The following is a 24,994-nucleotide window of genomic DNA, read 5'->3' as shown; positions in this document are numbered from 1 at the left end:
AGTCATTTCTGTTTCTGTTTTCAGCTGTATATCATATTCTTATTTTTTTTCCCCATTTTTAGGTTTTTATTTACTTAATCTAGAGAGTTAGAGTTCCCCTCTCAGGTTTATGGTATAAATACACATTTAGAATCAGAAATACAAATCTTGAGTGTCTTTCAGAATGATTCTACTATAATCATTACCTAGATGGTGAGGTTCCTTTTCATAAGTTAGACCTTGTCTACTCTACAAGGAACTGTTTAAATTATTGGCTCTGACCAGTCAGTTACAGTTTGATTTTCTTGGACCCTAGTCATTGTTGAGGTGACACTTGTTTCTGAGTGACTCACCCTTCCTTTACTATTCAGTTAAACTAAAACTGCAAATTAGATTGTATTATTTTGAGTGGGGCCTGGTCTGGTTCAGTTAAGTCAAAAACCTAAGGTCTGTTCGGTTCATTGAAATTACAAGTTTTTTTGTTTAATTTATCCACTAAAGCCTATATATAAGTATTCTGGAATTACATAATGTAATTATGTGTGCTTATTTGCATCCTTTTTGTTTGCCAATTTTGTTTTAATTTTAGTCATTATATGTGTATAAATGTTCATACTAAAGCTTTTGGAGAAAAAGTCTGTTATTCTGAAAACAAAGGAAATTGTATATAAGAGAGTATTTCTTCACTTTAAGGTTGATTCATTTCTCTCTCCTTGTAATTGTAGCGGGAAGAAGAAGAATGGGAAAGCATAAATGTGCTGTTGATGACACATGGCTTGAAACCGTTATCTCTAGTTAAAAGAACAGATATGAAAGGTAATCAGATCTTAACTGTTTTTTAAGATTAAAAACATTTCTCTTTGCTTTAAAAATTTTTGATCTTAAAATTTTTTTCCTCACCTTTATTTTTACTATGTGTATTACATTTCAAAAAATGTAGATCTCATCATTTTTGACAAACAGTCATCACAAAGGATGAGAGAGAATTTAAAAACTTTGATGGAAGAAACATCACGTCAACAGAACATGATCCGGGAGCTCATAGAAACTAATACGCAGCTTAAGTAAGAAAATGGAAAAAAAAAATCTCTTGAATTGTTTCTGTTCAAGTGGTATGCATTCTAAACCCTTGAAAAGAATCTTGAAATTTAATTTTCCACTTTGGTTAAATATTAAATTAAAAAGTATTTTTAAAAGGTAAGTAGGTCTTTTACTTAGCTTAGATATGTAATGGTTCCCTATATTTCTTCTGTTGGTTTGTGTTATAAGAAATTTTATAAACTCATTATGTTGTTAGATGGATATGTTTGTTGGAATGATTTATTTTTATTACTAAGAGAAGGAATTGTTTGTCTGTTATTAGAAATGAACTTCAGCTAGAACAGAGCCGAGCAGCAGATCAGGAACAACGAGCTAATGATTTGGAACAAATTATGGAGAGTGTGAAATCAAAAATTGGTGAAATGGAGGATGAATCTCTAAATAGGGTTTGCCAGCAACAGAATAAAATAGGAGAGCTTCAGAAGGAGCATAAAGCTTTGCAGGTACTGAGTTACGCATTTTCTTACAGGATTGTGTTGAAACAGCTTGTCAAGGTCATAGATGACTTCTATGTTGCTTAATTCAGTGGTCCTTATCTTACTTGACCTATCATTGTCGTTGCCTTGAAATTCTTTCTTTGCTTGGTTTCCAGAACATCCTCTCTTCTGGTTTTCGTCTAACCTCACTGGTTATTCTTCACCTTCTTTGCTGATTCTTCTCATCTTCCTAACCTCTTAGTGTTGAGATTTCACAATTCATTCCTTAGACCTTCTCTCTTTTCTATAAATTCTAACTCCTTTGGTGATGCTCAGTCTAACTCACAGCACCTTTAAATCTATAGCCCAGACTTCTTGTCTTAATTAGACTCACATCCTTCATCATATTTGATATCTCTATTGGATGTTTAACAGGCACCTAGAACTTACATGTCTGAAACCGAGTTCCTGAATTTCCTCCTCAAACTTTCCTCTTTTGGTCTCCACTCTGGTCCAAGTCACCTTCATTTTTCTCCTATTTTGGTCTTAATACGATTTGGCATCATGTTACCTTCTGACTTTAATACTGTACCTCTTGCTTATTCTGCTCCAACCACATTGACATTCTTGCTTTTTTTTTAGCATTCTCACCTCAGGGAATTTGTGGGGTGTTTTTTTGTTTTTGTTTTTGGCTTTTGTTTTTTGCTTTTTAGGGCAGTATATGGAAGTTCCCAGGCTAGGGGTCCAATTGGAGCTGCAGCTGCCAGCCTACACTACAGCCACAGCAATGCAGGATCTGAGCCTTGTCTGCGACCTACACCACAGCTCACGGCAACACCAGATCCTTAACCCGTTGAGCAAGGCCAGGGATCAAATCTGCATCCTCATGGATCCTAGTTGGGTTTGTTACCACTGAGCTACAGTGGGAACCCCAGTGTATGCTTTTTTAACAATTACTGCATGGTTTGTAATTTCTTACTGAGGTGTTAGATCACCATCTCTCAGGGATTCCTTTTTTGACTACTCTACTTACATTTGGCACTCATATCAGCTGCATCTGTGACCTACACCACAGCTTGTGGCAACACCAGATCCTTAACCCACTGAATGAGGCCAGGGATCAAACCTGAATACTCACAGACACTATGTCAGGCTCCTAACCCACTGAGTCACAATGGGAACTCTTTTGCAGACTACTCATGTATTCCGTTCTATACCAGTCAATCTGTGCTTTCTTGAAGATGAAAGTGCTCCTGGAAAACAATTATGGTACAGCTTGAAGCATATTCTCTTTCCTTTTTTTTTTGTTTTTGTTTTTTTTTTTTGCTTTTTAGGACCATATCAGCGGCATATGGGAGGTTCCCATGCTAGGGGTCTAATCGGAGCTGTAGTCACTGGCCTATGCCAGACCCACAGCAGTGCCAGATCTGAGCCTCGTTTGCGACTTACACCACAGGTCATGGTAACTCTGGATCCTTAACCCACTGAGCGAGGCCAGGGATCGAACCTCATGGTTCCTAGTCAGATTTGTTTCCACTGAGCCACGATGGGAACTCCATATTCTTCTTTTTTTTTTTTTTTTTGGCATATGCTTCTTCCAATTTTAGAGTGGTTTAGTGCTGCATATTTTGCAGTTGAGAGAAAGGAAACATTGATTTTTGTATATATGTGGCTAAGAGATCAAGAAAAATAACATGTTTGACCATAAAAAGATTGTTATTGAGAGATTGCTGGGAAAATGCAGAAACTAAAAGACAACTTGTATTTGCAGTTTCTATGTTCTGCAGTGCAGTTTTCCTTTTTCTGTACTTAGACCAATGTGTTAATTTCTTTGGATATAGTTTGATAAACTTTTGGGCCCTCTAAAGTTCTAAGCAGCTAATTTTAGTTTTAAGTCAGTGTAATCAGATCAGAATGTCTGTCTTTCTTCTTTCTTCATAGGGAATATATGGATCAGGAAACTGATTTTTACTGTTCTTTTAGTGTTTACCTCAAATATTAAAATAAGCATTCTTTTCTTGCCAAAATCTAATGCTACTTTATAATTTTAACCTTATCCATGGCAGTGTAACAATCATAAAGTAATTCAATTCCATGTTTATTTTTATTCTTTCTCTATATATTTATTTACTATTGAAAGTTGAAATAACACAAAATATTTCCTTATTATTAAAACTTTTAAAAAGCAGGAAAAAAATTCCAGTGCTATACTCTCTGCTCTAATTATTATGTGTTATCCAAATCACCCAGGGTAAAGCCACAAAGCTCTTTTATACACTTCTCCACAAATTCTTTAGCTTCAATTTTTTTTTTTTTTTTTACTTTGCGTTGAATTCTTCTCTTGACTTTAGCTTTCCAAAATACTTGTGGAAAGAGTTCCCATAGTGACACAGAGGAAACAAATCCCACTAGGAACCATGAGGTTGCGGGTTTGATCCCTGGCCTCACTCAGTGGGTTAAGGATCCAGTGTTGCCGTGAGCTGTGGTGTAGATCGCAGACACAGTTTGGATCCCTCATTGCTATAGCTGTGGTGTAGGCCGGCAGCTGTAGCTCCGATTACACCCCTAGCCTGGGAACCTCCTTATGCTGCGGGTGCAGCCCTAAAAAGACAAAAGACCAAAAAAAAAAAAAAAAAAACAAAACAAAACAAAAAAAAACTCATGGAAAAAATGAGACTGAGTTTCTTAGGACCAAATGAGAAAATAGATCTAAAGTATATTAAAGTAAGCAAGATATTCCTAATACATGACTATCTTAGAAATAATTGATACCTAGGTGTAGGAGGAAGGAAATACAGGAAGGATGATATAGCCTATTAAATTGTTACTGGGCCTTCTCCAGATTCTTGGACAATACTATCATAGAAATGAATATCGCTCCAACAAGATTCTTAGGCAAGCAGAGATTTTTATTGACAGGATAGCTTATACACAGGGAGAAGATAGAAAAGAGTACCAAATTCTAGAGGACTTTCAGAGAAGGGGTTTGAAAGGCAGTGTAAATGAGGGGGGTGCAGGGTGCCTGGTCAGCTCAATTCTCAGATTGATTGCCATCGAGGTGAAGTTTTGAGTCTGAGTATCATCAACATTCTAATTTCAGCCAGTTTAGGGTCTACATGCTTGCATTCAGCAGCTTACATCTGGTGGGGTTCTGCTTCCTGCAAAAACAACTTAGGAATGTGTGTTAGGCCTTATCTGTATCTTTCAGGGAACTGGGAGTTCGGTGATTTTACTTTGTGGTGGATTTATGGTTCTACTGTTGTCCTTTGGAAACTATGTTCATATATCAGTGGAACAGAGATAATCTTTTATTCTTCTGGGTCCCTGGGTATTGTCTCAGAGGCCCAAGCCTTGAGACATTTTCTTTTACCAGGTCTGTCAAAGCCATTTGCTCAAGGTTGTTTCCTCACAGTCCTTTTCCAAAATGGCTATATTCTTGTCTTCCTGTATCAAAATCATTGATCATCTTTTACTCAATGTAATTATTTCAAGATTCCTTCATGTTGCTGGATGTATTAACAGTTTATTCCATTGTATGGATATACTGTAGTTTATTGATTTACTTGTTGATGGACATTTGACGTTTCCAGTTTCTGTCTATTACAAATAAAGCTCTTACAACATTTCTGTTAGTCTTTCTGTGAACATGTGCTTTCATTTTTCTTTGGTAGACTAAGACTAGAGTTGCTGAGTTGTATGATAAGTATATGTTTAACTTTTTAAATTGCTGTCACTTCATTCTCTCAGTGTCTTTCAAGGAGTTCTTAAATTTGATGAAGTTCAACTTATTTTATTTAATAGATTGTTTTTTAGATTTGTGTCTAAAAAAAAACTTTGCGTAGCCCAAGGTTACCATGCCTATTATTCCACTACTATTTGTTAAAAAGACTATGCTTTCTCCACCAGATTATCTTTGTATCTTTGGTGGAAATCCAGTTATGTATGTGTGTGAGTCTATTTCTGGACTGTCTTGTTCCATTGATATACGTATCTGCTTTTACACCAGAACTATATTGCTTCGATTACTGTTAATGTTGAAATCAGGCACTCTAAGTCTTTTACTTTTGTTCTTTTTCAATATTGTGTTAGCTTTTTTTCTTTTTGGCAGTACCCATGCCATGCAAAAGTTCCCAGGACAGGGGTCAAACCTGTGCCAGAGCAGTGACCCAAGTTGCTGCAGTGATAGTGCTAGATCCTTAACTTGCTGTGCCACAGAGAACTCCCGCTTGTTGATTTCTACCAAAAAAAAGGAAAAAAAGCCTGCTGGGATTTTATTGTATATGTAGATCCATTTGGAAAGAATTGGCATCTCAATAATATCGAATGTTCTGGTCCATGAACATGATACGTCTCTCCATTTGTTTAGGTCTTCCTTAACTTTGCTCATCAGTGTTTAATAATTGGGAGTGTACTGGTCTTCTATATGTTTTACCAGATTTACCTCTTAAGGGTTTAACATTTTTGGATGGTAGTGTAAATGTTTGTATTTCCTGTTTCATTTCAGTGGTATTAAATATATTCGCATTGTTATACAACCATTCTCACCATTCATGCAGAACTTTCTTAATCTTCTCAACTAAAACTCCATACTCATTAAACAGTAACTCTCCGTTCCTCATTCCCTATAGCTTCTGGCAACCACCATTCTACTTTGTCTCTTTTAATTTGACTACTCTACCTCATAGAAGTAGAATCATACAATATTTGTCCTTTTATGACTGGCTTATTTCATTTAGCATAATGTGTTCAAGATTCATCCATGTTGTAGCATGTGTCAGAATTTTCTTCCTTTTTAAGGGTGGATAATATTCCCTTGTATGTACAGTTGACCCTTGAACAGCATGGGTTTGAACTGTGCACATCTACTTATATGCAGATTTTTTTTAAGTAATAAATACTGCAGTACTTCATAATTGCAGTTGGTTGAATCCACAGATGTGGAGGAACTGTGGATACTGAGGGTTGACTATAAGTTATACATGAATTTCCAACTGTACTGATTATTGGTGCCTCAACTCCCAAATTATTCAGAGGTCACCTGTTTATTTTGTATATTCATTAATTCACATGTTATTTTGTTTATTCATTATAGAATAATACTAGTTGTCAATAGACACTTGGGTTGTTTCCACCTTTTGGCTATGGTGAATGTTGCTTTCAATGTGGATGTATGGATATCTGCTCAAGTCCTTGCTTTCAATTCTTTTTTGGTGTATACCCAGAAGTGGGATTGCTGGGTCATATGGTAGTTTTGTGCTTAATTTTTGGAGGAACTGCCATGCTATTTTCCAGAGAGGCTATACCATTTATATTCCCAGCAGCAATGCACAAGGATTCTAATTTCTCCAAATACTTCTTACCCATACTTGCTATTTTCTGTTCTTGTTAATAGTGCTTGTCCTAATGGTTATGAAGTGGTATCTCATTGTGGATTTTTTTTGTTTTTTGCTTTTTAGGGCTGCACCTGGGGCATATGGAAGTTTCCAGGCTAGGGGTTGGATTGGAGCTGCAGCTGCCATCCTACCCCAAAGCCAAACAGCAACGCCAGATCTGAGCCCCATTTGCAACCTACACCACAACTTGTGGCAACTCTGGATCTTTAACCCACTGAGTGAGGCCAGGGATCAAACCTACATCCTCATGGATACTAGTCGAGTTTGTAACCTGCTGAGACTCAGTGGGAACTCCCCTCATTGTGATTTTAATTTGTATTTCCCTGATGGTTAGTGATGTGCTTATTGGCCATTGTGTATCTTTTTTTAAAGAAATGTCTATTCAATGCCCATTTTATTATTTATTTATTTATTGTCTTTTTAGGGCTGCACCACGGCATGTGGAAATTCCCAGGCTAGTGGTCGAATTAGAGCTGCAGCTGCCAACCTGCACCCCAGCCACAACAACGCTGGACCCTTAACCCACTGAGCGAGGCCAGGGACAGAACCTACGTCCTCATTCATACTAGTCGGGTTCCTTACAGCTGAGCCACAATGGGGACTCCTCTTTGCCCATTTTAAAATCAGACTTATGTTTTTATTGACTTGGAGTTCTTTGTTTATTCTGGATATTGATTCCTTATCACATATATTATTTGCAAATATTTTCTCTCATTCTGTTGATTGCCATTTTGCTCTGTTAATAACATCCTATTTATTTATTTATTATTTTTGCTGGCTGCACCCATGGTGTATGGAAGTTCCTGGGCCAGGGATCAAATCTGAGTCACAGCTGCAGCAATAGCAGATCCCTAACCCACTGTTCTGGGTCAGGGATCAAACCCACTCTGCTATAGAAACAAAGCAGGATATTTAACCTGCTATGCTGCATCGGGAACTCCAATAGTATCCTTTTGATTGCACAAAAGTTTTAAATTTTTATGAAGTCAAATTTACCTATTTTTTCTTCTGTTGCTTGTGCTTTTGGTGTCATAACTAAGATATGATTGCCCAATCCAGTGTCATGAAGCTTTTGCCTTATGTTTTCTTCTAAGAGTTTTATAGTTTTAGCCTGTACATTTAGACCTTTGGTCCATTTTGTTAATTTTTGTATATGGTGTAAGATAAGGGTCCAGTTTCATTTTTTACATGTAGATACCTAGTTTTCCCACCAGCAATTGTTGGGCAAATCCTGTTCTTTCTCACACTGAATGGTCTTGACCATATATCTGCCAGATTATTTTGGGGTCTCTGTTCTACCCCATTAGTTTTTTCTGCCAGTACTACATTGTTTTGATTACTTTGGCTTTGTAGTAAACTTTGAAATCAGGGAGTGTGAGAGCTTTAACTTTGTTCTTTTTCAAGATCGTTTTGGCTATGTGGGGTCCCTCGATAGTCCATATGGAATATTCCATATTCCATTCTTTAGAATGAATCACAGCACAGTGATTCAATAATCTTATCATCTGTGAACAGAGATAATTTTACTTCTTCCTTTCCAATTTGGATGCCTTTATTTATTTATTTATTTATTTATTTATTTATTTATTGCTCTGACTCTCTGGCTAGGACCTCCAGTACTATGTGGAATAGAAATGGTGAATGCAAGCATCTTTGTCTGCTTCCTGATATTAGAGGAAAGGCTTTCAGTTTTTTAGTGTTGAGTATGATGTTCAAATAGATGGCTAATGTTATGTTGAGGTAGTTTCCTACCTAGTTTGCTGACTGTTTTTATCATGAAAGGGTGTTGGATTTTGTTAAATGCTGCCTCTGCGTTAGTTGAGATGGCTTTTTTTTTTTCCTTTTATTTTGTTAATGTAGTGTATTACATTGGTTTTTTCATATGTTGAACCATTCCTGCATTCCAGGAATAAATCCCACTTGGACATGGCATATAATCCTTTTAATTATGCTGCTCAATTTGGTTTGCTATGCTGCTAAATTTGGTTTGCTAGTAACTTGTTGAGATTTTGCATCAACGTTTAAAGGATGTTGATTTGTGGTTCTCTTTTCTTGTGTTGTCTGATTTTGGTAGTAGGGAATACTGGCCTCATAGAATGACTCAGGAGAAATACAATTGATTCCTATATCTTTTACATCTCGAAACCTTGCAAAATTTACTTATTCTAGTTTCATGGCTAATTTGTAGATAGAGGTGGAACTGGGACCTATGTCACTTGGCTGTTGAGCTACTTCCTGGCTTTCAGGGTGGGGCTGAGGCTGAGGATCAGTTCTGGGTATAGCTGGTAGTTACTGGGAGATGGTATAGGACCTGAAGCTGAGTCTCCCCTCTACCCCCCAAAGTCTCCACAAACTTGACACTTGACACAGCAGATAAACTGTGCTTAGATATGGCATCCTCTTCTGAAAGTGGTATATCTTAGTATTATTCAGGCCAGATAGGGATAGAGTTTTCTCCTGAGCTTTATAAAAAGTGTATTAATAGTAACAGTGATTGTGCTGTTGATAATGAGCTTTCAAAAGACACTGAGGGATGAAAGCTATGGAATAAAGGAAAACCAGACCAGTGATATTTCACTGAAGACAAGAGAGTATTCCAGATTTATATTCCAGAGTGCCCGTTGTGACTTAGCAGTAACAAACCCAACTATTATCCATGAGGACGTGGCTTTGGTCCCTGCCTTGCTCAGTGGGTTGAGGATCTGATGTTGCTGTGAGCTGTGGTGCAGGTTGCAGACATGGCTTGGATCCTGTGTTGCTGTGGCTGTGGTATAAGATTCAACCTCTAGTCTGGGAATTTCCATATGCCATGAGTATGGCCCTAAAAAGACAAACAAATAAAATAAAATAAAATTTATATTCCCTCATATAAATCTTGGGGAACATATTATTTATTAATAAATTATTGGTTAGGGAGTTCCTGTTGTGGCTCAGCGGGTTAAGAATCCAACTAGTAAACATGAGGAAGTAGATTCTATCCCTGGTCTCACTTAGTGGGCTAAGGATCCCATTGCTGCAAAGCTTCAGTGTAGGTCACAGATGTGGCCTGGTTCCAGCATGGCTGTGGCTATGGTAGGCTGTCAGCTGCAGTTGCATTTCATCCACTAGCCTGGGAACTTCCATGTGCCACAAGTGTGGCCATTTAAAAAACAAAAATTACTGGTTAGGGACTTACTCTGAATTTTCAGCTTCCCATAATACATGAATCCCTAAGTTGATTAAAACACCTGAGATCCTGAATGATCATTTATCACTTAATTTTAATTTTTGATTCTTTTTAACATTCCTAATATTGATCCCTTCCTGATTATTATTTTCATCTAAACCTATATATAAAATTATATCAGTTTTAGAAGTTGAGTCCTTTTACTTATTATGAAACCTTGAATGCATGCAAGTATAAGCTGTATTTTCCCATTTTTACTCTGATTTTGTTACAATTTTTGCATTTATGACTTCTCAGTGTTCTTGGAGCTGGCATCCATTTGAAACAGCCTCAGTTCTGATGTTCTTAAATGAAGCAGCTTGATAGAAACTGTGAAGATAGGTGTATACAATATTGTTAAGATAGTATGTCCTAATTGTATCTAACCATAATTTATATTTTTTGAAAAATTTCTTACAGGCAAAATGTCAGCATTATAAGAAAAAACGAATGGAGCAACAAGAGACTATTGCTTCTTTGCAAAAGGATATCTATAGATTAACAAAGGAGGAAGAAGAGCGCATTGTCACTCAAAACAGAGTGTTTTCCTATCTCTGCAAAAGAGTTCCTCATACCATCTTGGATAGACAGTAATGTTTGCTACATAAATTGATATGTAGCTAGATTCATAATTTTTTAAAAACAGATTTCGTCTTGGATGTGGTTATATCTCTTTTAAACTGGAGAAGTCTTCCTCTCCCTCTTCTCTGCATTTTTTTTTTTTTTTCTTTTCTATGTCATTAACTTGTTGAAGAAAATGGTCATTTGTCTTTGGAGAAGTACATGCTAGATTTATCTATTGCTTTCTTGCCATGTGATTAATTTATCCTTCTATATCCTGTTTTTCCTCTAAATAGGAAGTTAGAACTAAATTCAGATGCAAGTATTTTTGATGAAATATTTAAGGTGGTGATGTATGCTTCTAATTATATCAGGAGGCACATAATTTTAGGGATGCTAAGATTGTTTTAGGGATGTTAAGATTGTTGAGGGGGTTCAAATAATAATCTGATCCTTCCACTGTAAAGTTTCCCATCATTCTTTCAACTAATTGTCTCACCCATTGATGATCTTGCAAGATTGTTTTCAATTCTGCTCTTTTTTTCTCTTTTCTTTTTTCCTGGAATTCTTCCATAAGAAATAATTTTTCCTGTTGAGTAGGGCTATTTAGTTGTATTAGTTGATTTGTTACAGGGAAGGTGAGAGCAATGCTCAGTTTTTTGTTTTTGTTTTTTTGTCTTTTGTCTTTTTAGGGCTGTACCTGCGGCATATGGAGGTTCCTAGGCTAGGGGTCAAATCGGAACTATAGCTGCTGGCCTACACCACAGCCACAGCAATGTGGGATCTGAGCCACGTCTGCAACCTACACCACAGCTCATGGCAATGCCGAATCCCCAACCCCCTGAACAAGGCCAGGGATTGAACCTGCATCCTCATGGATACTAGTCAAGTTCGTTAACCACCGAGCAATGCTCAGTTCTTTTATTTTAATTTTCACTTTTTAGAGTAAGGAATTGGTGTCCTAATGATCTCTAATGATAAGTGATAAGATTTTTTATTTGTTGATCTCTTTTTTTCAAATGTTATTAACTCATGGGATTTAATAATCAGATTATTCTGTCATTGTCCAGTGGGAACTTTTTCATGTTGGTACTATATCCTTTTGACCCAGCTCCGTTAATCTGGTTAGATTTCTTATTAGGCAGAATGCACATCCTGTACGTTTTTGCTCTAAGAGTTCTTTTGAGGAATGGAGTTATGTATTTGTTAAGACTAACACTAAACGTTTTAATATCAGCTAATTTAAAGTTAATTAATTCAATATTTCTCAAAAGAGCTCTGGTTCCTTTTAGTCAGGAATGGTTTTTAGATACCACAGTTTGGGTGTTTAGGTTGCTTACCTTTATTTGTGTTGTCATTGATTTTAGGACTTTTTAGTAGCAAGTACTAGGAACTTTTCTGGGGAAAAAAGACAAACCACTAATGATTTTTTTCCAATGGAAACTGACATTACAGGACTTTTATTTAAACTCTGATTTTACATTTGTAACTCTTTTCTTCTACACTGAAAATCCTTATTCCTAAGAGTACTATCATAATTATTTGCTTTATCCTATAATATATAAAATTAGTTTCAAAATAGTAATACCAGAATTGCTACTAACAATAAGCCTACTGAATGAAATTTAAATTTATTTGCAATTATCTTTGACATTAATAATATATTCTACAGTGTTCTAAAATATCTTGAAATATTTATTTTCCATATGTTTGTTACACCAAATTAATATATAGTTACATTTATTTGTCTCAGATTGTTTTCAGCTTTTAGGGTTGGCTTTTTAAATGTATATACTTTTGAATATGTGAGACATTTATACAGTTCTAAAGTCAAAACCCTAATTACTTATATTTGAAGAAATTGTGTTTTCATTCCTGTCCTATTAACCCTACTCCTTACTTCTCCCTATAGGAAATTTAAATGCTTAGTGTTATTTTTTTAGCAAATACAGGCAGTATGAATATTACATTCATACTTCTCCTTTTTTGTATAAATGTAGCACCACCACTTTCACGTAATAGTATATACTAATTACATTTTAATTAGTCTTAATGTGTTTACATAGTAGAATTGGTGATCTTTACTAATTAGATATTCCTATTTTACTATAAAAATAAGTGAGGTCACATATAAGTTAAAAACAAGTTAAAACTATAGATTGTTTTGATAATTATTTGAGAGATATGCAACATATATACACATATATATACAATTTTTATCTTTTTGAAGGAAGAACAGGGATAAAAATATAAATAATAACAAACTATAGTTGGAAGTAAGTGTGAATGAATAGAAAAGCAAAGAAAAGGTAGGAGTACGGAAGAACAAAAAGGAGAGAGATAATTACAGTGGGAGAATAAGCGTACTAAGAGAGAGGAAAAAGAATGAAAACAAAAACAAAATAATAGCCAATTTGAGTGAGTGAGAGGGCAAGAAAGAGAGAAGTACTGAAAGAACTTACCAAGTGCCAGATGAAGTCAAGCTAATTGAGGTATGAAATTAACGGCCTATAGATTATCCACTTTACTTGGTTTTTAATAAATTTTCAGTCTGAGTAAAGAACATAAGAATTGTGAATTTAACCTTATTAGTAATGCATGAGTTACAGCCACTGCAGCTCCTGTCACAGGTTTCAAAGGCATTGGGCAAAACCTTATAGGACATACACAGATGAGTAAAGTCATGTTTTCTGTGTTTATAGATCTGATAGTCTAGTTGGGTAGATAGACACATACTTATTAGGTAAGTGAAATAAAGGACAGATTGTGGTATGTTCTGTAACAAAAAGGCAAACAGGATCAGGATACTAACTGGATGTGGCATAAGGAGAGATTAGTTTCCATTGAGGAAGATAGGGATGACCAGAAAGGCTTCATGAAAGAGGCAACTTGTAATCTAGATTATTAGGAACTGTAGAATTTTAATAAGTATTAATGAGGAAAAGGGTGTTCTAGTTAGAGAAATATGGTGGCAGGAAAACTGCATTTGGGAGTGGCAAGTAGGCCAGGTAATCCAAGAGGTCTGGAACACAGGGTGCATGAGATGATGGTATCTTAGGAGACAATATGGAAGGAAAGGTGCTGGAACTTTGAGGGGCTTCAACTCCAGGCTGAAGAGTTTAGGTTCTCCTTTCTGTGTAGCAGGATAAAAAAACCTCAGGATTTCTGAGCAAGGAAATTAAACAATGAAGGAGTTCCCATTATGGCTCCACAGTAACGAATCCTTCTAGTATCCATGAGGATGCAGGACCGATCCCCGGCCTTGCTCAATGGGCTAAGGATCCAGCATTGCTGTGAGCTGTAGTGTAGGTCACAGACATGGCTCAGATCTGGAGTGGCTGTGGCTCTGGCGTAGGCTGGCAGCTGCAGCTCTGATTTGACTCCAAGCCTGGGAACATCCATATGCCATATGTGTGGCCCTAAAAAGCAAAAAAAAAAAAAAAAAAAAAAAAAAAAGAGAGAGAGAGAAATTAAGCAATGAGGTCCTGCTGTATAGCACAGGGAACTAGATGGATAATGTGAGAAAAAGAATGTGTGTGTGTGTGTATGTATATAAATAGCTGGGTCGCTTTGCTTTACAAAGGAAATTGACAAAATATTGTAAAAAGAAGTTAAACCCAGAGACAGTTAACTTAGTAATCAGTTTTAATAATCTAGTTGGGAGATAATGAAGGTTGGTTTTAGGGCCAAAAGAAAGGAGATGGGCAGGAATTGATAGGCTGTACATGATGAAAGAAGGAGAATATCAAAGATCGTCAGATTTCAAGGTAGGATTGGGGAATGGGAAAGGAGGATGATAGATTTCTTTTACAGACATGTGCTTAAGTACCTTCTATTAGCCACGTAGAGGTATCAGACCTGCAATTAGAAGGGCCAAGCTCCAGAGAACTTCTAAATTTTAGATAAAGAGGCAGAAGATGAGTTACATTTGTGTGTCTGGCTAACCAAGAAACAAGAGTGTTTCCAGAAGAAGGTAGTGAGAGGTGTTACATGGTGCCTTCCCACTCTCTTATTTGTTCAAAATTCATGGCCTGACATACATTAAGTCCTCTGTAAAAGTTTGCTGAAGGTAACAGTCTTTCAGAATGAATAAAGTTTGCCACAAAGGAAAAAGATAGAAATGGAATGGTAGCATAGGGAGAAATAAGGGGCTTATGAAGTATATAAAAGAAATTAAAGCATATTTGAGGGATAATATGAGAACTGCTATGTGTTGGGATGGGGAAAGTTTGAAGAGAAAGGATAATTCAGAAAGTTATGGTATTTTTAAAAAACAGTTGGTTGAATTAGCTCTGAAAAAGGAGACGGGTAAGTAATTTTCCCAAGATAGGAGTTAGAAAGCAATATAAATTCTTGCTTTAAAGATAATAATATGTGAAAGTATAGTGTTATTTTTCTTTGAGGATTTTTTCAAATTACGAAAGCAATAAATTCTTAGAAAAAATTCAAACAACATAGAAGTATGTAAAGTAAAATGTTATAGACCTGCTTACCCCTCCTGATTCTCACGTCCCAGAGATAACCACTTTTAACAGTTTGGTTTATGTCCTTTTGAGTGTTTCACAATGTGAGTGCTGTTGGCTTTTTGGGTGGGACCATTCTCCATCGCATAGGGCTCTCATGTTCATTGATGAGCTTTTAGCATCCTGCCTCCTTCCCAGCTATTCATTGTGACAACCAACACTCTTCCCTAGTTAAGAACCCATAAAAGTATATGTTCTTTTCAATATGTATACAGATTTATATAGTTATTTACTTAAAAAAAAGAGTAATACTATACATTTGGCTATGCAACATTAATTTTTTTCCCTTATCAGTTTTCATTAGGATATACAAATTTACATTCTCTCTTCTGATGCATCATCATTTTCTATAGTATGGACGTGCCATTATTTATTTATTTATTTTTAGGGCCACACACTTGTGGCACATGGAAGGTTCCAGGCTAGGGGTCAAATTAGAGCTGCAGCTGCCAGCCTGCACCACAACCACAGCAACATGGGATCTGAGCCACGTCTGTGACCTACATCACAGCTCAAGGCAATGCCAGATCCTTAACCCACTGAGCAGGGCCAGGTATCGAACCCGCATCCTCATGGATACTAGTCAGATTCTTAACCCACCAAGCCACAATGGAAACTCCTAGATATGCCATTATTTATTTAATTTTTCCCTTGTTGAAGAATATTTAGGTTGTTTCTGAGTTTTCACTCATAAGTAATGGTGCATTGAACAACTTTGTTCATCTTGGGTTACAGACTTGGAAAAATATTTCTGTGGGAGTGATTGCTAGAGGTAGAATTGTTTGGATAAGAAGACTATATGTTTAATATGTTGAGATTTAACAGTTGTGGTTATTATAAAATCTATATATTAAAGTAAAAATATGTGGCATAGTATGATACTTGCTTCCACAATCATCACTTAAATTTTTAGTGAATATGCTAGATAACCTGTATGTTTATCACTAATTTGAAATTGTGTAGAGAGAATAGTAAATGTTCCAATATAGCATTTTGAAAATAATTCAATTTATCTATTTTCTAGGTTGCTTTGCCTAATTGATTACTATGAATCTAAAATTAGAAAACTTCGTAGACAAAGGTATGACTAGTCCTATATTACAGTTATTAAAGTTACTGTATAGTAATGAATTATAACAAAAGATTTTATGACCTTTTGAAACATTAAATATGCTTTGGAAATCTACCTGATATATGAATAATCTACCTAATATGTAACTACAAATTTCTTTTTTGCTATTATGCTTTTAATGGAGGGAGGTACAAAATGCATCAATGCAAAAGAATGTTTTACATACTCATTAGCATAGTGATTAATGTAAATTAGAGATACACACTGTATTAAATCTACAAAGTTTTCTGTAACCTAAAATAATGGAAAAGGCTCCTTAAGTTTTTACCCACCACTTTTAAAGTTCTAAATGGTATCTGGGGGAACTGAAAAAATAGGGGGTTCGTTTCAGCTGTGGCGCAAGAATTCTAATGAAGCTATATGGCAGTGACACTGTGACTTTGCAGTTTCCCCAAAAGGGCTTCCTGGATGACATCATAGACTTGTATTTCCAATAACAAGCTGAATTGCTTAATAATTTAAAAGCCTGGAAAGCAGCTAAAATGTCTCAGAATTTTAAAACATGGTATAGATGCCATTTCTCTCCTACAGAGAAACTCTTTAAAGCATGGACATAACTTTAAGGATACTATGGAAGTATCAATATTCTTGATACTTTAGTTTTAATAAAGCTTCAGTAAACACCTAAGACACAAGTGGACAAAATAGCACTGCATTATACTTTTAGAGGTATAGGTATCCTATTCTTGCAGTGAAGACTTTTAATTTATGCCTAGTTAAAAGCACCTGGTATCAAATTCAGCTCCCATTTACACAGGATGCACCAATAACACTGAGGATAGTGAATAGTTCAAGTACTACATTTCCAACATGTCTTGCCTTTTGCTATCTGATTAGTCAGCACTGGGACTCTTGCCTGTAGTTCTTCAGAATATTTTGAAAGAGGCTAGGACAAGCCAGAATATAGTCCTCAAGCAATATGGAGCCCTTGTGAAAGAGGTCTCTAGATACTTCAATCATATTTAGAGAAGGGAATAAATACAACTTGCAGTAGCTGAGTTTATTTCAAAAGAATAAAAATAATGTAGATCTTGCATGTAAGCTAAAGTGGTTTTGTAATTAATGCCAAAAATTGCCATTAATACATGTTCAAATTTCTTTTTTATAAAGCTCTTCGAGATTTTTTTTTACTACTTATGTTAAAACATATTGTTGCAGAGTTCCTATCATGGCTCAGTGGTTAACGAACCCAACTAGTATCCATGAGGATGCGGGTTCGATTCCTGGCCTAGCTCAGTGGGTTAAGGATCCAGCGTTGCTGTGAGCTGTGGTACATGTTGCAGACATGGCTCGGATCCCATGTTGCTATGGCTGTGGTGTAGGTTGGCAGCTGCAGCTCTGATTCAACCCCTAGCCTGGGAACTTCCATATGCGTGGGTGTAGCCCTAATAAAAACAAAATTTAAAAAAAATGAATCAAGTGTTGGTCTTTGACTAACCAAAAATAGCTGAGAGATATCCAAGGCCAAATAATCTAAACTGCTTGAATATAAGGTCATTAAAACAGTGGCTGTTTGTTTTCATTGTTTATAAATGAAATGAAACAGTTCTTTGAAGAAATATTTATTTGAGCACCTATTTCCAGACATGTTCTTTTTAAGGTACTAAACAGATAGAATAGGTAAACTAGAATAAAGCAGATAAATTCTTTGCTTTTATCAAGCATACATTGTCTAGTACTCTTGCCCCAAGAATAATGACTTTCCACAAACCAGTAGGACTAATGGCAGATCTGTGCTGGTTGCTGATTCCTTCTAGAACCTTGGAGACCCTTAAAAAAAAAAAAAGCAGGATGGAGGGAAGAGGGGGAAGAAAGAAGTGAAAAAGGGAGGGAGGGAAGACAAGAAAAGAACAACTAATGATAGAGCAACTCCTTGCTTCTTTCTGTTCATAAAACGTTATATCAGATAACTCAGGGACCTTCTGATTTCCAAATGAAGCTGTCTATTAGATGGTAGGCATGGTGTTGGATTCTGCAGAGATAAGACCGTTTTGGACATGGTTCTTAACCTTCTAGGAACTTGCAGTCTAGTAAGGGAGATTAAATGTAAACATGTTAATAATTGAGAAAAATAGGAGACTTAAAAGCCTCTAATACATAATGTCACAATAGAGTAATTACTAAAAAACTATACAAATAGTAAGTAAGACAGGAGTTGATAACAGGAGTGAATTTGTTGTGGATGGTGTAGCCAGGGAAGCCTTTACAAAGCAGATGGGGTTTGTGCTTAAGCTTTGAAAATTAGTAAATTTTGGGAAAGCAGTAAGGCCAAAAAAGGTAAAGCAATTTTAGACTGCTTATCTGTGAGTAAAAGTTCATAGATACAAAAGAGTGGAATTTTTTATGGCACTGTAATTAAACCATTTTGGTTGGACTTCAAGGGATTTGTTAATTATGTTCATGGAGGTAGTAACTTATGGAGAGCAATCATTCAAGAGTAAGCTATAATAAATGACATCATTTGCCTTAGAAAGAATAAAGGTGCTTTTTCCTTTGATACAGAAAAGCTGGGCGATGGGGCTGTTGGTATGTATATTAGGGTTCTACAGAGAAACATAACCAATAGAATGTACATTTTTATATAGAGAGAGATTTAAAGGAATTGGTTCATGTGATTGTGAGGCTGGTGAGTCTGAAATCTGTGAGGCTGGCATGTAGGCCAGATACCCAGGGAAGAGTTAATTTTGAAGTGTTGGGGCTGAAGGCACTCTGGAGGCAGAAAACCTCACTTCTTGGATGTCTGTCTTTGCTCCTAAGACCTTTAACTAATTGCATGAGGCACATCTACCCACATTATGAAGGATGATATGCTTTACTAAAGTCTATTGATTTGAATGTTAGTCACATCTAAAAAAATACCTCATGGCAATATCTAGACTGGTGTTTGACCAAGTAGCTAGGCACCATAGCCTAACCAAGTTGACATTAAACAATCACAGTATATAAGGGTAAAGAGAAAGGCAATGAAGAATTACATGGCTTGAGAGGTTGCAAACTGTTATGCTTACAAAATCAGGAAAATAATGAAAATGAGTGAAGCAGATTAGATGGGAACTTGGGCAAACTGGAGAACTGTGTACCATCTGTCTTAAGGGGGCAACTACTGTACGCTTCAGCCAGGTGATGCCATTCAGGAATGTGAGCCTATTAAGGCTAAATCTGTTTTTTTTGAGAACCTAGAAGGTTAGATTTAGAAATAAAATCAGGTTTTTAATGTTTGTAATTAAAACTCAATGCTCTAAAAATATTTTATGGTCCAGATCTTTGGTCTGTTTCTTTAGTAATTGCTGACTAGGTTCAGGATTTGGTTGACTTTTTAAAGAGCCAGGGAGTATATATTTTAGGTATTTTAGTCTATGTAGTATTTTTGCAGCTACTCTTCTCTACTGTTGAGCACAAAATCAGCCATAGACTGTCAATGTCAATGAATTGATATGACTGTATTCCATAAAACATTAGTTGCAAAAACCCTGCTAGATGCTACCAGCAGTTTGCTGACAACTGATTTTGATGATGAAGAGAGAGAATTTGGGATTTGTAATAAGACTAGAGAAGATTTACCATAGCCGTCATTGAAAGTTTTCATGTAGAATATGCTGTGAGAAGTTCCCTCTGAGGTTGTGCAAACTGGGGTCCTCTGACTAAATGTAGTAAAAGGATTGAGGCTTTTGGGGGTGGTGGTATCGACTTTGTCATAAATTTGTAGTGAAAATCTGAGATTGGGGAGCAAGAATCTTGGGGGAAAGGAATTACTTTTTTGCTTAGCATTCCTGTTAGCACTGGTCTAGCTGAATTGAAATACTTTGGCCTGTACAAATTATGCTCAGGTCAGATACTTGGATTGACAGCCTCTCATTAAGGGAGGATGTAGGAAGAAAATAGGAGCTGCATTATACATAATGTTCCCATAGATGAGAAACTAGAAGGCATTTATACTTTGCAGTCTGTCCTAAGTAGGGAATTTTTCATGGTTCGTTGACTGAGCTGAGTTTATCCATCTCTAAGAGTAAATACTAACTTGATAGAGCAATTATAGCCACTTCAAGGTAAATTTTGAGATCTGCAAATTAGTATCACCTGAAGAAACAGTAGTACTTAAAAGAAGGGTGTAATAATTAACTGACACATATATTACTAAAAAAAAAAGGAGATGGAAGAGTTGAAAGATGAAAGAGGTGAAAGAGAAAAAGAAGGAAGATGGGCTACAATTTGGAGGCCTAAGTGTGATAAACAGGAAGCTCAGGAAAAGGACGTATGTACCCAAGGAGCTAGCAGAGCAAGACAGATGGGACATGGGCCTCTTGCAGAGGTAGAATCCCTCTACTTGACACCCATTTTTTAAGGGCAGCATTGTCCCAAGTTTATTTCATCATGAAACACAGGAAGTGATGTTTGTATACCACACTGGCTGAAAACCTCTGGCCAGTTGTCCTGAGGGCTGAGGGAGATGAATATCTTGGCACAGCACACCTGTGGCACACCATCTGGGGCCTGTATTTTAGGGTGCAGGCTTGAGAAATCCTTCAGAGAGACTTGTAAAGGGCAATTTCTCAATACTATGGACTGGTATTTCTTTTCTGTCTCTGTACATGAGAAAACTCAGGGAATGCAAAGGAAGCAGCAATCAAGGCAGTAGAAATTTGAATACAAGTCAAGCAATTGGAAGTCTTAGAAAACTGCAGACATGAGGGAAAGTAAGTTTTAAAATGATAGGCTCTCAGATGTGTTACTTTACCTACTTTTTCCCTTTACCCAGTGTTAGTATATCAGTATAGATTACATGGGATATATTGCTAGATTTTCTTATTAATATTTCCCTGGCTACCTTGATAGGTAGGATTAAGCAGCCAAGGAAAGTAACATAGGAATAAAACCTCCAAGGCTTGGATTGAATTTCTTCTGAGATGCCAGAGACATTTGGAGTTACCTCAGGGAAAGTATTTTTATAGTGAATTAGTAAAGGAAAGTCCCCTTGTCTAATTCCATCTTTCTCTTTAGATAGAAATTTTTAAAACCATCTTGGAAAATGGAAGCAGGTGGCTTTAAGGTTCACCTCTGATCAGACATGATTTGGACTAGGGAAGAAAATGAAACACGGGATTTCTCTATTTTTGCTCTTTTCTTTATTTTTACCCTTTTCTCTTTACTCCTAAAAAGCACGATCTTTAACACTTGGTCCCTCCTAAGGCTTCTGGAAGCCATTGGAGAAGGGGTGGGGAGGAATTTGACTGTGGGGATCCCAAGTTCAAATGAGAGTTTGTGGATGCTTAGAAATTTTTTACTTCAGGAAAACCACAAAATCTGTCAATGCTAAATAAAGGACTATATTCTTTACTGAAACTCATTTCCCTTTAGGTCTGCATACATTTAAAAGTGGTCTCTTCTACTATATTCATATATTAGGTTTCCCTTGAGAACTAGTATAGGCATAATGGCAGGTATTTTAGAGTATATATAGGGAATGATGTGAGTGCATAGGCTTTGAAGCCAGAGAGATTTTGAATAACTTCTCTAAGCATTGCTTCCTCACTTGTTAAGTGTGAAATAGTTTGTATAAAACATCTATCTTATTACTTGTTATAGAGAAGCTACTCAGTCATCCTCATCATTGTTGTCTTTCCTAAAATAGTCATTTAAAACTATCATGTGTTTTAGAAGATCTAAGCCTTATGTTAGTACAGCTCTCTCAAATAGAAATGTAATGCAAGCCACATATATAATTTCGCATTTCCCAGAGTTCCCGTCGTGGCTCAGCAGTTAACGAATTTGACTAGCATCCGTGAGGACGTAGGTTCAATCCCTAGCTTTGCTCAGTGGCTTAAGGATCCAGTGTTGCCGTGAGCTGTGGGGTAGGTTGCAGACATGGCTCAGATCCAGCGTTGCTGTGGCTGTGGTGTAGGCCAACAGCTACAGCTCTGATTTGACTCCTAGCCTGGGACCCTCCATATGCCATGCGTGCGGCCCTAAAAAGACAAAAAAAGATGACCAGTTTTATAAACATGAATACAAATATTAAAGGAAAAAAAATTTTAAAGGCTAGGGGTCAAATCGGAGCTGTAGCCTCTGGTCACAGACACAGCCACAGCAACACCAGATCCGAGCCACTTCTGCGACCCACACCACAGCTCATGACAACACCAGATCCTTAACCCACTGAGTGAGGCCAGGAATCAAACCCACATCCTCATGGATACTAGTCAGATGGACACAGTTTTTGCTGAGCCGTGATGGCAACTCTTCATCTTTTTTATTTATTTTATTTTTCTTTTTAGGCCTGCACCTGCAGCATATGGAAGTTTCTGGGCTAGAGGTTGAATTGGAGCTGCAGCTGCAGGCCTACTCCACAGCCATGGCAATGTCAGGTCCAAGCTGCATCTGCAACCTAGGCCTAAACTTGTGGCAGTGCTGGATCCTTAACCCACTGAGCAAGGCCGGGGATTGAACCTGCATCCTCAGAGACAATGTTGGGTCCTTATTAACCCACTGAGCCACAATGGGAACTCCCAGGTTTGAGATATTATATATAATTCTCTTTTTAAGGCCTCAAATTGTCAGCATTTCTTAGTAAATCTTAAAGTCCTCTGAGACAAAACCTCCATGTGTTAATTGGGCATATGATTCATCCAAAGATAAAGTACTTGCAATTTTTCAAATTAAATCAATTGACTTTTGATATTATAAGGTCTTATATTCTCCAGGCAGTTGTTTGTAGGCTTAATTGAAGATCTTAAACTTTTTATAAAATAATCTGTTTTTGTTGTTTCTCATAATTTCCCAACACAATTTCCATAACAATTTATTTTACCATCTTTACATGTAAGGATAGTTTCTGTTTTTGTGCAAGACTTCAAAATGATTTATAGCTTGTCAAAGCTAAAGGCTCAGATTCTACTAAAAATTTATTTTAAAAGTTTTTTTTTTTTTTTCTTTTGCAATATATGGAAGTTCCTGGGCTAGGGATTGAATCTGAGCCTCAGCTACTATCTGCAGTACAGCTGTGATAATGTGGGATCCTTTAACCCACTGCCCTGGGACAGGGATCAAATGCATGCCTCTGCAGTGACCTGAGCCGCTATACTTGGATTCTTAACCCAATGCAGCATAGCAGGAACTCCTAAAAGTTTTTGTTGTATGGATAATTTTTAGTTCAGTAACTACTTTTTTTTTTTTTTTTTGGACCATGTCTATGGCATGTGGAAGTTCCTGGCCAGGCATCATACCTGTGCCGCAGCAGTGACACTGCTGGATCCTTAACCCACTGAGCTGCAAGGGAACTCTGATTTCTATTCTTTCTTGACTGTTAAGAGGAAACATTATATTCCTTACGTATTTGCTGAAAATGCTTCTTTCATTACCTACTTTATTATCTTAAAAGATTTTTTTTATATAAGAATTTTTTTGGTAGTTCCCAGGCTAGGAGTCAAATCAGAGCTGTAGCTGCTGGCCTGTGACACAGCCACAGCAACCGTGGATCTTTAACCCACTGAGTGAGGCCAGGGATGGAACCCACATCCTCATGGATACTAGTCAGGTTCGTTATCACTGAGCCACAGTGGGAACCCCCTGTAACAACTTTTTAATAACAGCTTTATTGAGATATAATTCACTTGCCATAAAATTTACCATTTTAAACCACCATTCAGTGGTTTTAGGATATTTACAAAATTGTGTCACCGTCTTCAGTCAATTTTAGAACATACTTATCACCCCACCAGGAAACCTCATACCCATTAGCAGCCACTCTCTGTCTTGAGCCCCTACTCCACTGCAACCCAACATCACAAAACACACAATTCCATTTACACAGAATGTCCAGAATATGCAAATCCATAAAGACAGAAAGTAGATGAATGCTTACCTAGGGGTTGAATTGCAGTGGAGAAGGGGCTCAGAGCAGAGAGGAGGTCGGGAGTGATTGCTAATGGTTATGAGGTTTCTCAGTGGGGTGATGAGTGTGTTCTAAAATTGACAGTGGAGGAGTTCCTGTTGTGGCACATTGGAAACGAATCCAACTAGTATCCATGAGGATGTGGGTTCCATCCCTGGCCTTGCTTAGTGGGTCGGGGATCTGGCATTGGCATGAGCTGTGGTGTAGGTGGCAGACATGGCTCAGATGCCTCTTTGCTGTGGCTGTGGTGTAGGCCAGCAGCTGTAGCTCTGATTCGACCCCTAGCCTGGGAACCTCCATATGGCATGGGTACAGCCCTAAAGAGCAAAAAAAGAAAGTTGTGGGGGGAATAAAATTAACAGTGGAGGTGGTAACACAACTTTGTGAATACTGTAAAGTGGTATTTCATTGTAGTTTTGATTTGTGTTTCTTGAAGGACTAATGATGAGTATCTTTTTATTTGTTTATTGTCTATTTGCGTATCTGTTTTAGAGAACTACCTATTCAGGTCCTTCTCCCCCCACACCACCCCATTTTTTTTTGGCTTCATCCATGGCATATGGGAGTTCCCAGGACAGGGATCTGAATCTGAGCTCGAGATCCTTAACCCACTACAAGGGGCTGGGGATCAAACCTCTATGGTGCGGAGACAATGCCGGATCCTTGATCTCCTGTGCCAACAGGGGCGACTACCCTTTGCCCATTTTTAAATTGAGTTTTTTGTCTTTTTATTTTTGAATAATAGTTCTTTATTAATTCTGGATACAAGTTTTTCATCAGATTTGCAAATATTTTC

At 37.0% G+C, this 24,994-nt stretch overlaps 1 protein-coding gene across 4 annotated transcripts in view; it reads left to right on the top strand.

Moving 5' to 3' along the window:
- CEP70 (centrosomal protein 70) overlaps positions 1-24,994 on the top strand; it is an 82,034-nt gene that overhangs the window by 29,475 nt on the left and 27,565 nt on the right. For all 4 annotated transcript variants that reach the window (XR_014824021.1, XM_003358573.6, XM_013982062.3 and 1 more), the window contains exons 4-8: positions 705-795; positions 920-1,043; positions 1,343-1,523; positions 10,515-10,684; positions 16,203-16,259. Coding sequence is in view for 3 of the 4 variants with exons in the window: in XM_003358573.6 (XP_003358621.3) it covers positions 705-795; positions 920-1,043; positions 1,343-1,523; positions 10,515-10,684; positions 16,203-16,259 (623 nt within the window). In the remaining variant the exon portion in view is untranslated. The remainder of the gene's footprint in view (positions 1-704; positions 796-919; positions 1,044-1,342; positions 1,524-10,514; positions 10,685-16,202; positions 16,260-24,994) is intronic.

Source organism: Sus scrofa, chromosome 13, assembly GCF_054392235.1.
Source record: "Sus scrofa isolate SSC_HxYL_T2T_F1_AM1 chromosome 13, Sscrofa_HxYL_maternal_Yorkshire_Landrace_v2.0, whole genome shotgun sequence".
In the NCBI taxonomy this organism is placed as follows: Eukaryota; Metazoa; Chordata; class Mammalia; order Artiodactyla; family Suidae; genus Sus; species Sus scrofa.
Note: the sequence above shows the minus strand (reverse complement) of the source record. Positions and strands in the feature narration are given on the sequence as shown.